Consider the following 14,919-nt stretch of genomic DNA (forward strand, 5'->3'; position numbering starts at 1 on the left):
ATCCTACTTCCGTAGTGATACTGCCTCGGAAACCCAAGGAGGGGTCGCTATGAGTCGGGGCCGACTTGACGGCAAACAACAACAACAACAACAAACAAGTGTAAATAAAACTGAAGCCACCACACTGGTGAAGCAGCTCATTTCAAGATGTCGATAAAGCAAAAGGCCAAGTATTGCAGGAAGGACAGCTAGCAATTGCACCAGCTGGGGCTCATTTTATACCTGTACTGTTACAGACAATAATCTATTGTCTTAAACAAGTGGCTAGCATCAATCACAGGTGTTAGCTCCTTAAAGTTTGGCTTTGGCCCAGATCTCTGTATGAAATGCAGCATTTGAAATTCTAAGAGAACTTGCATGGAGAGTACTACAGAAAATCCTGAGGGCCCATCCAGTTGGACACCTGATTTGCCTCCCTTGGTGACATATCCCTGAGAAATGAGGATGAAGGGAGTGGAGTGGGGAGGAGTAGAGGATGGAAGGAACAGGACACAGAAATGTGGTGTCATTTCCTCAGCCACCTCAGGACCTAACTATACTCCAACTCCTCTCTCTAATACTCTTTTCCCAGGGTTGGATTACCCAACAAGCAAGATAAGCATAGGCTCTTGTGTGTTTACTTGCCAATCTGTAGTGAACAATTTCACGCTTTTTCACATCAAGAATTCTGCTTTAAAATACAGCTAGCAACTGCCGCCCTCCCAACCACACAAGTTCCTACAGAATCAAAGCCTCTTTTCAAATTTACAATCCCTGACAGGATTCCATGGAATGGAATTAGAAGGCAATAGTCCCCCACACAGTGATAGGTACACATACAGAATAACTGTTCTGATGGAAGTGTGCCCTGATATGCCCACATTGACAGTCAGGTTCCATCTTTTGCAAAATACAACCCTCTGGCCAAGTGGGTCAGGCATGAGGAGGGAGAGAGTATGGATGAATTTGTTGGCTCCTTGGCAGACCCCCTTCTGCTCAGTCTCTGACACAAAGTTCAAGACTGCCTAATCTCTGTATCCTGAAAACCAATCATCCTTGAAATTTGCCTCCAAGGGTCTTAGGGCTAAGTCGTTAGTAGAGTAGGTTGAGTCGTTAGTAGAGTAGGGATCACCTGAGAGTTCCTAGCAATCAGCAAGAAGGTCTCTAATGCACCTGAAATACCTATTTTAAAAGGTATAGAGGTGGTTTCTAAAGCTGATTTCATCCTGCCATGCTGGGGCCTATTCTCACCTCCCTTTGCAGGAGAGGAGACTGCTCTGACTTCACTCTACTAGTTGAAAGACTCTCAAATTTAGTGTGCATTAGAGTCAGCTGGTGCTCTGGTGGTGTAGTGCCTGAGGCATTTGACTGCTAACCAGAATGTTGGCATTCAAACCCATAAGCTGCTCTGAGGAAGGAAGACAGAGCGATCTACTTCCCTAAAGTTTTACCACCTCCGAAACCCAAAGGTGGCTGCTGTGAATTGGAATCGACTGGATGGCAGTGAGTTTGTTTGTTTGTTTACGAGTCAGCTGAGAGAATTTTACTACAATGCACATGCCTGAACCTTATTTCAGAGTTTCTGTTTCAATAGCTCTGAGATGAGGTTAAGTGTAGTTTTATCAATGATTATATTTAATAATTATTATATGTGATTTTGATGCATGTACATGAGGGAGAGAAACACTGTGTAGGCCTTCCCCAGAACTATAATCTGCTCCCCTTAGGAATATTCTTTGTCTTGAATTCTTGGTCTGGCACCTTAGATGACTTTAGATAGTTTTTAATTAGCTTCTCTACACCTCAGTTTTTGCGTCTGTACAATGAAGAACATAAAATTATTAAATTTTAAAATTGCTGACCTTTTGGTTAACAAGTAAGCACTTAACCATTGCACCACCAGGGTGCCTTAACACAGACAAAGGTCACCGATACTGCCCCAGGTGACAGAGCTGGGTAGCACTGGGGTATGCCTTGCTTTTAGCTGTATCTTATCCTCTCATAAGGCAGTAGTAAAGCTGCTTATATGGCCTCTTCATCCTTACTCTTCCTACCTCATCCAGAACTTTCCCACATGCTTGGAGTTCATCCCCAAGAATTGTTAGAGGAAACTTTATTTCCATGTGATTTGTTGTGAAAAAGAGTAAAAAATGCTGAAAATATACTTTGTAAGGAATTCCCTATAGTGGATATTGATGCTTAATATTTGAAGATGGAACAATGAAAATATATTACCTATCTCATTGGGCTCAGTTACTTCTAATTAGTTAGTAGAACTGCATATTTCATAAAGCTAGATCTGTGATGACCCCCAGTGGCCATAATGTCAACCACTGAGACTTTAGAGTTTTTTTTTTTTTTCCTAGGCATACAAATAATTAAAATGGTAACTTTATCTTTTCATTTTGAGAATATTTTAATACCAAAGCATGAAATGGTCCTGCATCAGAAATATCATCAATGAAATGTGGACAAACTAAAATTTTGGGGTACTAATATATCAGTATAAAGAACTTAGGTGGCAGAAGCACTTTGTTACCAGTTGCTGATTGTTGGTTCTTCAAACCCACCCAATATGTTGCAGAAGAAAGCCCTGAGAAAATGTTTCCATTAAAATTATAGCCTAGAAAAATCTATGTACCATAGTAGATTGTCATGTGTCAGGGCTGACAAGACAGTAGTTTATAACAGCAACAACAGGTATTAGTAGTTTAATTTCCCCAAGCAGTTCATGCAGACTATAGCACTAGGTTATTATCTAACATTCTCCTAAAGTGACTTTATGTGTAAGTGTTTAGACTTGAATAAAGTGACTTGTATGAGTATGTAGAAAACAAACAAAAGATCTGATACTGGAGAGACTAACAGAGTCTGTTAAAATGTCACAATAATATATGTTGTTGTTGTTGTTAGGTACTGTTGAGACACTTCTGTTTCATCAAGACCCTGTGTGCAACAGAACAAAACACCGCCTGATCCTACACCATCCTCAGTCATTGCTATGCTTGAGCTCATCGTTGCAGCCACCGTGTCAATCCATCTCACTGAGTGTCTTCCTCTTTTTTGCTAACCCTCCACTTTATCAAACATGGTGCCCTTCTCCATGGACTATTCCCTCCTGATAACATGACAAAATACATGAAATGGAGTCTCACCATCCTTGTTTCTATGAAGCATTCTAGCTGTACTTCTTCCAAGAGAGATTTGTTCATTCTTCTGGCAGTCCAAGTTATATTCAGTATTCTTCGCCAGCACCATAATTCAAAGACATCATTCTTCAGTCTTCCTTATTCATTGTCCAGCTTTCACATGCATATGAGACTACTGAAAATACCATGGCTTTGGTCAGGCACACCATAGTCTTCAAAGTGACATCTTTGCTCTTTTATACTTTATAAAGATCTTTTGCAGTGGATTTGCACAGTGCAATACATCCTTGAAATCTTGACTGCTGCTTCCATGGGTATTGATTGTGGATTCAAGTAAAATGAAATCTTTGACAACTTCAATCTGTTCTCCATTTACCATGATGTTGCTTATTAGTCCAGTTGTAAGGATTTTTGTTTTCTTTATGTTGAGGTATAATCCAACAATAATGGAGTTGATTTTGACTCATAGTGACCCCTCCTTGGGTTTCTGACGCAGTATCTCTACAGAAGTAGATTGTCCAGTCTTCCTTCTGAGAGTGGCTAGTGAGTTTGAACCACCAGCCTTCTGGTTAGCAGTCAAATGCCTTAGGCATTATGCTACCAGAGCTCCCCTATAATACATATAGCCTTTAAATTAATTAGAAAATAATTAACATGCTTACCCTGACAATTCAGGTAACAGTAATTATTTTACCAGTACCCAGCCCACATTGCTGTAGGATCTATTCTTTTGTATGCTCACTCACTTATTCATTCAAAAAAGGGTTGAGAATCAGATTCAGAGGGAGATAAATGTCCAGGATGTTTATTGAAAAGCACTCCTAGGATCCGTACTTGTAAAAGGGAAGGCAAGAGAAGGAAGGAGGATTAGGCAGGGAGGATGGAAGAAAGGAGGAGGAGATGGGTTGCTACGTAATACCAACGGAGGACTCAGCTGATCCTACAGGGAACTCTAAAGCTGGCGTTGCCCCTCAGTGTTGTCCCTAATTTAAGAAAGGGGTCCAGACTTTTATTCCCCTATATCCAGTCACTGGTTGTGAGTTACTTGAAGAAAAAGGTAACTGGCCTAGTGATCTAGTGCTATTATAACAGAAATACCACAAGTGGGTGGCTTTAACAAATTTATTTTCTCACAGTTTAGAAGGCTACAAGTCCAAATGCTGGGTGCCAGCTCTAGGGAAAAGCTTTCTCTCTCCGTCAGCTCTGGGGGAAGGTCTTTTTGTCTCTTTTGAGCTCTGCTCCTGGGTAATCTTCTTGTGCCATGACATCTTTCTTCCATCTTTGCTTGCTCCCTGGCTCTTTTTCTATCTCAGAAGATGTTGATTTAGTGCCTAAAGCAATTGACTGCTAACCAGAAGGCTGATGGTTCAAACTCACCAGACCCTCCTTGGAAGAAAGATTGTACAATCTATTTCCATAGTGATACTGCCTCAGAAACCCAAGGAGGGGTCACTATGAGTAGAATCTGACTGGACTTTTTGGTTCTACACTAATAACTGTCTCATTAACATAATAAAGGAAACCCATTCCCAAACAGGATTGTAACCACAGGTGTAGGGTTTAGGGTTTATAACACATATTTTTTGGGGGAATACAATTTAAACATTAACAGTGACCTTTGGTGAGGCAACTCTTTTCAGCAGATGCAATTCTGAAGAGAGCTGACAATTGACTAACAACACTCCAAGAAATCAGAGGTGTATTAGGGAATAAAACAAAAACCAAACTCACTGCCATCGAGTTGATTCCAACTCAGAGTGACCCCCTTTGGGTTTCTGAGGTGGTAAATCTTTATGGAAGTAGATTGCCCAGTCTTCCTTCAGCAGAGTGACTGGTGAGTTTGAACCTCCAACCTCCTGGTTAGCAGTCAAATGCCTTAGGCACTACACCACCAAAACTCCTTAGGAATTAACTAGAAGTGGGAAAATGAGCATTCCAGATGACACAGAGCTCTTAAGAGAGGAGAGAGTACATGAAGTCTAGAATGGACTTGGTTGCAGGTAGTGACTTTATTTGTCACTCCCTTTGTATTATTTCTTGTCTCTCTGCTGGTTTTATAGTCAGCATAGAGAGCAGGAAGGATATAAAAGAGAACTGTATCACTTGGTCTGGGAAGCATTTAACTTATTCTGTGCACAGTATGAAGTCTCTGTAAGTTTTAAGAAGGCAACAGCAAGCACAGAAAGACATTGGGCATTTCAAAGTCAATACAGGGATCAAGACATTTTTTTAAAAAGTCTGCCCCACAATTTGGAGGCCTCATCGTTTCTGGTCTTATCTCACCATTTCTTTCTAGATATTATAGGTACTGACAACAATAGACCTTTTCCAATTTCTGAATACATGAATACATGATCCTTTGACATCAATGATATTTTCCGGTCTTCAAAGCGTAGCTCAAACTTCACTTCCTCTTAAAAAAAAAAAAAAAAAAAACTTTTCCTGCTTCAAGTCCCTTAAGAATCTTTATCAATCTTTATTCTTTGTATAAAGTAAAACTTCCTTAATGTAACTCACAAGACTCTGTATGTCATGGTCTCTGGTTATTTACTTTGGAACAGCTCCTCTCTCACCCTATTATTTACTTTTTAAATGCAACCTTTGGTATTTGGTATTCTCTAGGCTTCCTGGATTTGTGGACTGGTGTCTGTCATTAAGTTTGGGAAGTTCTTGGTCATTACTACGTCAGGTATTTTTTCTGTATTGTTTTCTCTTTCTGGTATCTCAATTACATATATGTTATATATTTTGATGTTGCCTCACAGTTTGTAGATAATCTGTTCTGGTTTTTCATTTTTTTTTATTTTCTGATTTTTTTTTTTTTTTGTATTTTTTTTTTTTTTTTTATTTTCTGGGTTTCAGCTCTGGAAATTTTCACAGGCTTATCTTCATTCATTTTTTTCCTTTGACTGTTTTGAGTCTACTGATGCACCTGTTGAAGGCATTCTTTATTTCTGTTACTGTCATTTTCTTTTGATTCTTATAGTTTCTATCCCTCCTTACATTACCTATCTAGTCTTTCATGTAGTATACTTTTTTCTAATATAACCCTTTCTATATTAATTGTAGACACAGTGAAACAAGCAAACAAACAAACCCAAACCCACTGCCATTGAGTCAATTCTGACTCAAAGTAATCCCCCTTTATCCACAGGGGATATGGTCCAGGACTCCCAGTGGATTCCTTAAACCATGGATAGTACCAAACCCTATATATACTATGAATTTTCCATTACATAAAAACTATGATAAAATTTGACTTATAGTCACAGTAAGAGATTAACAATAACTAATAAAATAGAACAACTATTAAGTAAAATAAGGATTACCTGAATACATGCACTATTATACCATAACAACCAATCTAATAACCAAGATTGACTACCAAGAAGGTGACTGAGTGACTAACATTTAAAGTGTATATACAGTGTGGATATGCTGGTCATAGGAGTAAACTCATGTCCTGGTCGGGTGGCATGAAATTTCATTGCATTACTCAGAATGGCATACAATTTAAAACTTATGAATATTTATTTCTAAAATTTTCATTTTAATATTTTTGGGCTCCAGTTGACCATGGGCAACTGAAATCATAGAAAGCAAAACCACAAATAAGGGGAGACTCCTGTATTTTAAACTCTGTCTGATCTGGTAATATAAATGTGTGTCATATTTTAATGTGGTTCAGGTGATTCCTCCTTTCAAATACTGTTTTTCTCACATTTTGTCATTCCTTATACTTTTATATTCAACATCAGACCTGCTGTATTGGGTTTGTAAGCATTGGGCTAAATGGGCTTTAGGGTGAAGTTTCATGCTAATTATGCTACAAGATGGGTTGCATTTAATATTTGTTGTAGTTGTGCCAAAACCCATAAAACCTATTGCCATCAAGTTGAATTCCAACTCTTAATAACCCTATAGGACAAATTAGAACTGCTCCATAGGGTTTCCAAGGCTGTAAATCTTCACAGAGGCAGACTGCTCCATTTTTCTCCTGTGGAGTAGCTAGAGGGTTCAAAACACCAACCTGGTTAGCAACCAGGTGCTTAATGATTTCACCCCAGGGCACCCTTATGTAAGCGCCAGAGACTTAAATTTCCTCTAGTGTCCTTGTTCATCTTTAGAGATTCCTTTTGTATTGCTCCTTAGTCTTGTGTCTTACCCTTGTTATCCCAATTATAATCGTTTCATTGGAGGTCTGTTGGTATAGTGCATGGGACGGAAAAGGGGAAGTTGCCTCTTTCCTTTGAAGTGACTGTTTATCCTGCAACTTGCTTTTTGATGGCTCCAAGAATAATTATGTTCAGTGTGTCGTTTTTTTTCTTGTACAGACAGGAGTGACAACTTCTAAGCTCTTTACGTATCAGGCTGATCACATTATTGAAACATTTGTGTTCATTTGGTGAGAGTCCATAGGCTTGAGTTGGGCTGGCTGTAATCTCTACAGAAGCTGCTTGCCAGGCCTAGATCTTCCGTGGTTGCAATGGATGGGTTCAAACAGGCAACCCTTGGGTTACTAACCAAGTGTACACAGCCTGTGCCACTCAAAGACCTTAGAGCTGAACATGTTATCTTGACTACGGAGGTCTGGTAGAGTAGTACCTAAGGCACTTGACTGCTAACCAGAAGGCTGGCGGTTCAAACCCACCAACCACTCCTCAGAAGGAAGGTGGAGCAATCTACTTCCATAATGATTATCGCCTCAGAAACCCAAGGAGGGGTCACTATGAGTTGGGGCCAACTTGCCGGCACCTAACAAGATTCTCCACGATCCAGAAAACAGGAATTAGAAGTAGCCCCAAGGACTGAACTGGCTCTGTGTATCACTTACTTCAGTTTGGGTCTCTTAGATAAGAGCTCCAGCATAGTCCAGTAATTAGTTTCGGAGGTATGGGAGCTCTGATAGCGTAGTACCTAAGGCACCTGACTGCTAACCAGAAGGCTGGCAGTTCAAACCCACCAGCCACTCCTCAGAAGGAAGATGGGGCAATCTATTTCCATAGTAATACTGCCTCGGAAACCCAAGGAGGGGTCCCTATGAGTCGGGTCCAATTCGACGGCACGTAACAACAACTACATTGACAGGAGTTTTTTGAGGAATGAACAATTCATGCTAAAGATTAAAGGTAGCAGACTTAAAGCTATACTGTGTTGGAGAACCGTATAGACTAGTTTTATTGAGGTGGAAAAATCCACACAGTAACAAAAGGAACTAAGACTGGAAATACTGTGACCAGACTAACATGTTTGGACTCAGGAATGTTTTACCTTATTCCGTGCTCAGCATGGAGTCATTGAAAAATTCTGAAAAGGTTAACAGAGTTTGCATAAAAACCAAACCTAACTCACTGCCATTGTGTCAGTTCTGACTCATAGCAACCCCCTTTGGGTTTCCGAGGTGGTAAATCTTTACAGAGGTAGGTAGATTGCCCCATCTTCCTTCAGTGGAGCAGTTGGTGGGTTTGACTGCCAACCTTCTGGTTAGCAATCAAATGCCTTAGGCACCACATCACTAGAGCACCTTAGTGTTTGCATATATGTGCAAATATGTATATATTTATACATACATCAAGATTAATCACTTACTTTATACCTGGCATCAAGTGATTTGTTTCTCACTCTGAATGCATGGTTAATGTGTAAAAGAGATAAGGAAGTGTTTTATAACTCTCTCTATAGTAATGAGGCAGTTTTCATCAAGTTTGAGAAAGGTAATTTTATTAATCGATAGAAGAGTGTATCTTATCAGACATACTGTCACCAAATAAAGTTCCAGCATCATTAAAAGCACACAACACAGTTCTACGAGGTACAATACAAAGTTAATTTTGATGATGTCTTACTTGCATTTACTAAAAATCTGAGAAAGACTGTAATCAATCTCTAAATTATCTTGCATAAAGAAAAAATTGAGCATAATTTATAGAAGGTTCGAGAATGGTAACTTGAGAAGATTTTCTTGAAAAGATATTAAGATACATCACAAATCAAATCACTTCCTCTGTAATATTACAACATGGAACTATACTTAATCAAAAATAAAAGCAGAGTGGCTGAAGAAGGTTGTATACTTTCTTTTCCAACACTATACTAATTTCTATTTTTGGCATGAATTATTAACTTTTTCCACTAGTAGGAAAATGTGTTCTGCAAACTCTCGAATGGCACCACGGCCACCATTACATTTGCAAATATATCCAACAGCCTTTTGGGCAGTGGAACAGGCGTCAGCAGGAACTCCACTTAGGCCTGCTTTCTTCAAGCACTCTTCATCAGACACTTCATTCCCTATCAATTAAGATAAAGATTGATTAAACATTTAAAAAGACAAAGAATATTCTTTCAAAGTAAAAATAATCCCAACAGCAACCAAAAAATAAATATGGTAACTTTAGTAGATCCAATGCACTGTGTATAATGATACTAAAGATTAGGGGAAATGAAAAATATTTCAAAAGTATTTAAAAATTGAGGTGTAGGGTTTTTCCTGCTCTTAGCAGTTAGAAGAGGAAAATAGTGTATACTTTCTGGTTGGCATGCATATTACAATTACTAGAAATTCTATACACAAATTACAAATTATTTAAACTTTTTATTCAATAAAATTTCAAATATATGAAAGAACTCCAAGCTCATGTTAAATAATAGCCAATGTTTTTGGTCATGAATCAATGTTTTTCTCTATCACCTCTCCAACCCAAACTTTACTGGGGAGGAGAGAGGAAAATATTTGAAAGGAGCTCCTAAACATCCCATTTGCCCAAACATTCTTTGGCATGTATCTCTCATAATTTTTTTTAAACAGTGACACAATATCATCAAAATAAAAATATCAGCAATAATTCTTTAGTATCTAATAACACAGTATATTTTAAAATTCTTCAACTATCTCAAAATTAGTTTTATAGTTGATTTGAGTCAGAAGCCAAACACATACTGCATTTGGTGATATATTTCTTAAGTCTCTTTTAAATGCAGTATAGGAAAGTTGTTATTTCCCTACAATTATACTAGTCTTAGTTTTGTTCTTATTTACCTATTTCTTTAAAAAAATTCCTGGTCTATTTTGCTATGGTTAGATAAAAAAAGATACCAACCAAGATAGGCCACTTCTTTCCAGCACAGGCCCATTTCTTTTCTCCATTCATCTACAACTGCTAGCTTGTCTGATATGTTGACTTCCATTTTGCAATCCAGTTTTAAGGCAGAGAGCGTCTGCTTTGAGCAGGCCCTTTCTGAGATTAACCTCACCTAAAAAACAAAAAAAAAGGGAAAAATGAGCATGTGAATGAGGTAGAAATCTTTTGAAATAAAATATAATTTTGAAAATAATATAAGCCATAAACTTTGTAAATAATACAAGCCATAAGTAATTCTTTGATCTTCTGAAGTAACCTAAAAAAACAACCAAACTCACTGCTGTTGAGCCGATTCTACTCACAGCAATACCCGTCCTTGAGTTTCCGCAGTGGTATCACTACAGTAGTAGACTGCCCAATCTTCCTTCTGAGGAGTGGCTGCTGGGTGTGAACTGCCAGCCTTCTGGTTAGCAGTCAAATGCCTTAGGCACTATGCCACCAGAGCTCCTTTTCTGGAGGGGAGGAGGAGGTTTTCAAACAAACAAACAAAAAAAAAACCAAACTCTGCAGTAGAGTCGGATCTGACTCATAGCGACCCCTCCTTGGGTTTCCGAGGTGGTATCACTATGAAAGTGGATTGCTCAATCTCCTTTCCAAGGAGGGGCTGGTGGGTTTGAACCACCAGTCTTCTGGTTAGCAGTCAAATGCCTTAGCCACTAAGCCACCAGAGCTCCCTCTGAAGGGCAAGTTAAGTAAAATCAACTAATTGGCATTTAAAAATGATAAAATTTTAAAAGGTTCTATTTCTAATCATCCAATAAATGTGAAAGATACACTGTTTTCTATAGTGGAGTGTTCTATCCGAAGGTTAAAAACACAACATAGATTGATACTAATTGAAGATATTCCTATAATTCCATTTTTCCAGAGAAAAGTTTATAACCTGTTTCTTATGCTACTTATGAACACATAATTAAGATTTCTAGTGAATTTTAAGAAATGACCTTAGCTTTCATTTTAGAAATACACTTAAAACATTAAGTTATCTTGAATTAAAACTGTCATTTATAAGAGTAATTTGCATTTAAAAATACACAAGATATTTGTCTTTTTCTTAATGCTGATTCTTGTTGTGTGATCCTATGAGACATACTAAATAGCTATTTAAAGATATTATTTTACACTTTTCGAATAAACAAAAAAATTATTTGTTGTTTGAAAAATTTCTAATTTTACTCATCTGTAAGTAAATGGCATGATAACTTTCCAGGCACTAGAAGGTTAATTTTCAGATAAATAGATAAGAGTGAAAATTTAAATCTCTTATATCCCTCCCATGCTCTATGTTCCTGAGTCAACATCTAATATACTGTACTTGGGGGGCACATACCTCAATACCACTTTTCTTTAATAAACTTATCCCAATAGCATCTTTTACATCATAAGATATCATTTCTTTTTGGTCTCCTGATACATAAATGTGGCCATTGGTGAGACATCCATCAATATTGCAAACCAAAAGTTTTATCTCCTTAAGCTTCTCTTTGCCAAAATAGCCATATCTAAAAGAAACCAAAATGGATCTTTGAATATAAATGCAATACTAATCCCTCCTTCTCAATTGGGTAACAGCAGTAAACATAATAACCCACACTCTGTTAGATTATTTTAACGTCACTCTTCAAATTTACTTTACATATGCATTTCAATTTAAAGTGCAAGAAGTACTGGGGTCTAACCAGACTACTGCAAAAATGCACAGTGTGCACAGGAAACTACTTTGGAAGGGGGCTGCGTGGTTTGCCAAAGCTATATCAGAAGTGCACTATTTGCATAAAAATATGGTGTGTTCTTTGGGTTACTGAATAAGCCATCTAAAGGCATATTTTACGTATATATTTTTCCCCATACATAAACTGATTCCAAAGATCCTAAGATCTTTGGAGTATCAGGAATCAGTGTGTAGAAGTACAATTAAACCTTTCTACTAAAACGTATGTTAGACTCTAGTGCAAAGGCTACATGTCTTTTTACCTTAATACTCTTTGTTCTGCAATAGGCCAATCAATATCCACATCTATATCCACACTATGCTCAGCTCGCATTTCATAGTACGCCATTTTTCCACCCTAGAGAATACAAATGTGTCTTGAGTTAAGTAAGTTTTTGGCATTCATTCACACATACCAAAAAAGTTATTGTAGTACAGCCCACTGAATTTGTTTTCTGTAGTACTGAAAATATTGTTATTCCAGTGATATCAGTGACATGCAACAGATGATTTTTTTTTTTTTTTTTTTTTGGAGGGGAAAGCTTTTTGTTTTCCATATTCAAACCACACAAAACAAAGAACCTAAAAATTTTCAAATATTATCTGTACAGTGCAAGTCCCCCACTTTTCTTTAAACAGACCTCTATTTTAAGATTGAATAAAGCAGAAATAATATTCATCCTTTAGTATTCTGACCACAAGGAGTTCTATGGAAATCCCTTAACTGTATTCCTTTCTTTCTGGTGTCTCTCTGATCGTCATCCAAGAGTAGAAGAAAGTTTTGGGGACTTCTGTTTCAATTTGCAATTAAGAGCCAAGAGAGTGAGGAAAAGTAACTGCAACATCTATTATACAGAATTGTTTGGGATTTCTGAACTACAGATAGGAATGCACAGTAGTTGTCTGGGTCCTATATGGGCAAAGGCAGGAGACAGTCTGCTGATACGGGAGCAGGAGGGCAAAAGAAGAGAGCTTTCCAATGGTACTGACTATTTGATTGACATGAAATGAAACTTTCACTTTTCAAAATTTCCAGTTTTTCCACAAATCTTATTATAATGAAAAACTTCCTTTTTCTCTACACTTTAGGAAAGGCTTGGACCACAGTCCCCCCTAAAAAACAGCCTAAGCAGGGATGTATCCACATGTGTCAAGTCTAATTCTCCTGGATACAATTTGCCTATACACTGACCAAAAAATCGAAAAAACAAAACAAAACAAAAGAAACTCTCCCTACTTATCCTTCAGAGCATAAGTCATATTAGAATTTTTACTACAAAACGTGGAGTTTTTGTTTTTTTAATGTGATTTTTTGAGTAACTTAAGAACCTGAATTCAATTCCTGACCATAACATCTACCAATTATTTTTACTTTGAGCCAAGTACTCAATTTTTCAGAGCCATGGTTCCTTCCTCTGTAAAACTCACAAATCCATCTGCTTTATTAAGGTGTTCTGTACATTATGTGAGATGACCTAGACAAAGTGTTTCACACAGTCCTTGGTACACCGTAAGTGCTGCACTGGTATAATTAGCAAATAACGTATGATGCAACCATGTGGACATTGCACAGAACTCTAAAGATAAGAGAGACATCCAACTCCCTATTTTAAAATGAGGGCAGTGAGACCCAGAACAGATAAAGTGATATATTCAAGTTTACACAGTTAGAGGTATAGTGGGGACTAGAATCTGGTTTCTTGACTCCCCAGATGGTACTCTTTCACCTCTACGACATTGTTTTCTCCTCTTTTTAAAACAAGAAGTTATTCAAATGTACATCTACAACTTAACAGTAACATAAACATGGATTACAAACGAAGTTTTGAATGGAATAATATGAACACCAAGACACACGTAGAACATTCAACTAGATTAATTTTTTATCTTAATACTACAGTTGTAGCAGAATTCCTTGCGTATTTACTGAATAGATCACAAATACAAGTACTGCAAGGTAACTGCCTCAGATGGCAAATCTTACTAGTTACTGCCTTTTGTCTATGGGTTAATTGTCTTTATGAACTATGCCATACTTCTTTCTAGAAATAAAAAATATACATACAAAAGGATTTAAAAGGTGTTTGCAAAACAAAGGCACCAACCTGTAAGTAACCCATCTCTATTAAATGTCTTTTAGCAAAATAAAACGAGCCATTTTCATATAATTCTCCATCCCAGTCTTGCCGACGAGGTCGCTTAGCTGGATTCAAATTCAGAGGCTCAGTCACTTCACGAACTAAAAGGAAAAAGTTACTTTTAAGTCCATATCACTTTGAATACAATAAATGTTCTTTTACTTAATGAAGTTTAGTAACTCAAAAAAAAAAAAAAAAAAAATCCAAATAAAAATGACCTTGGAATGTAGAACCTGTTAAGTGCTTAACTATTAGCCAAAATGTTGGTGGTTTGTACCCACCCAGAGATGCCTCAAAGACAGGCTTGCCAATCCACTTCCAAAAGGTCACCCTTGAAAATTGATAGAGAAGTTCTACTCTGCACACGAGGCTGCCATGAGTAGGAATCAACTTGATGACAACCAACAATGGACAAATAACTAAAAGACTTTTTTTTTAAAAAAAAAAAGAAACAAAATCCTTAATAATTATGATGATTTCTTTGCCTTCCAAACGTAAGCCATAGAAAAATAAAGTGTTTTATAAAGGAACTCTGTATAATTATGATTTGAATTAGTATTATAAATGTAATACTGAGGAGATATCCAAGCAACCTTAAAGTAGCTTAGAGAGGACTGAACTTGACATAAAATACCCATATTCAATTATCAAGTCCTTTACCTATTTCTCATGATTTGCTTCTACCAAAACATGGCATACATGTTACTTATCAAATATGGCTGAGAAATTACTGTCATGTAATTGTTCTAGAAAACTGAAGATTTCCCCATAAATTACTGAAACGTTATGTTGTTGTTGTT

General features: G+C 37.3%; 1 protein-coding gene across 1 annotated transcript in view; it reads right to left on the reverse strand.

Annotated features, from left to right (window-relative positions):
• Nucleotides 1-9,228: 9,228 nt before the first annotated feature.
• CMAS (cytidine monophosphate N-acetylneuraminic acid synthetase) overlaps nt 9,229-14,919 on the reverse strand; it is a 23,761-nt gene continuing 18,070 nt past the window's right edge. The window contains exons 4-8 of the mRNA XM_007946779.2: nt 14,087-14,220; nt 12,245-12,339; nt 11,601-11,772; nt 10,229-10,382; nt 9,229-9,419 (exon numbers count right to left, since the gene is read on the reverse strand). Of these exons, the coding sequence (XP_007944970.1) occupies nt 9,229-9,419; nt 10,229-10,382; nt 11,601-11,772; nt 12,245-12,339; nt 14,087-14,220 (746 nt within the window). The remainder of the gene's footprint in view (nt 9,420-10,228; nt 10,383-11,600; nt 11,773-12,244; nt 12,340-14,086; nt 14,221-14,919) is intronic.

Source organism: Orycteropus afer, unplaced genomic scaffold (assembly GCF_000298275.1).
Source record: "Orycteropus afer afer isolate SDZICR_OR568_19922 unplaced genomic scaffold, OryAfe1.0 scaffold00171, whole genome shotgun sequence".
Lineage (NCBI taxonomy): Eukaryota > Metazoa > Chordata > Mammalia > Tubulidentata > Orycteropodidae > Orycteropus > Orycteropus afer.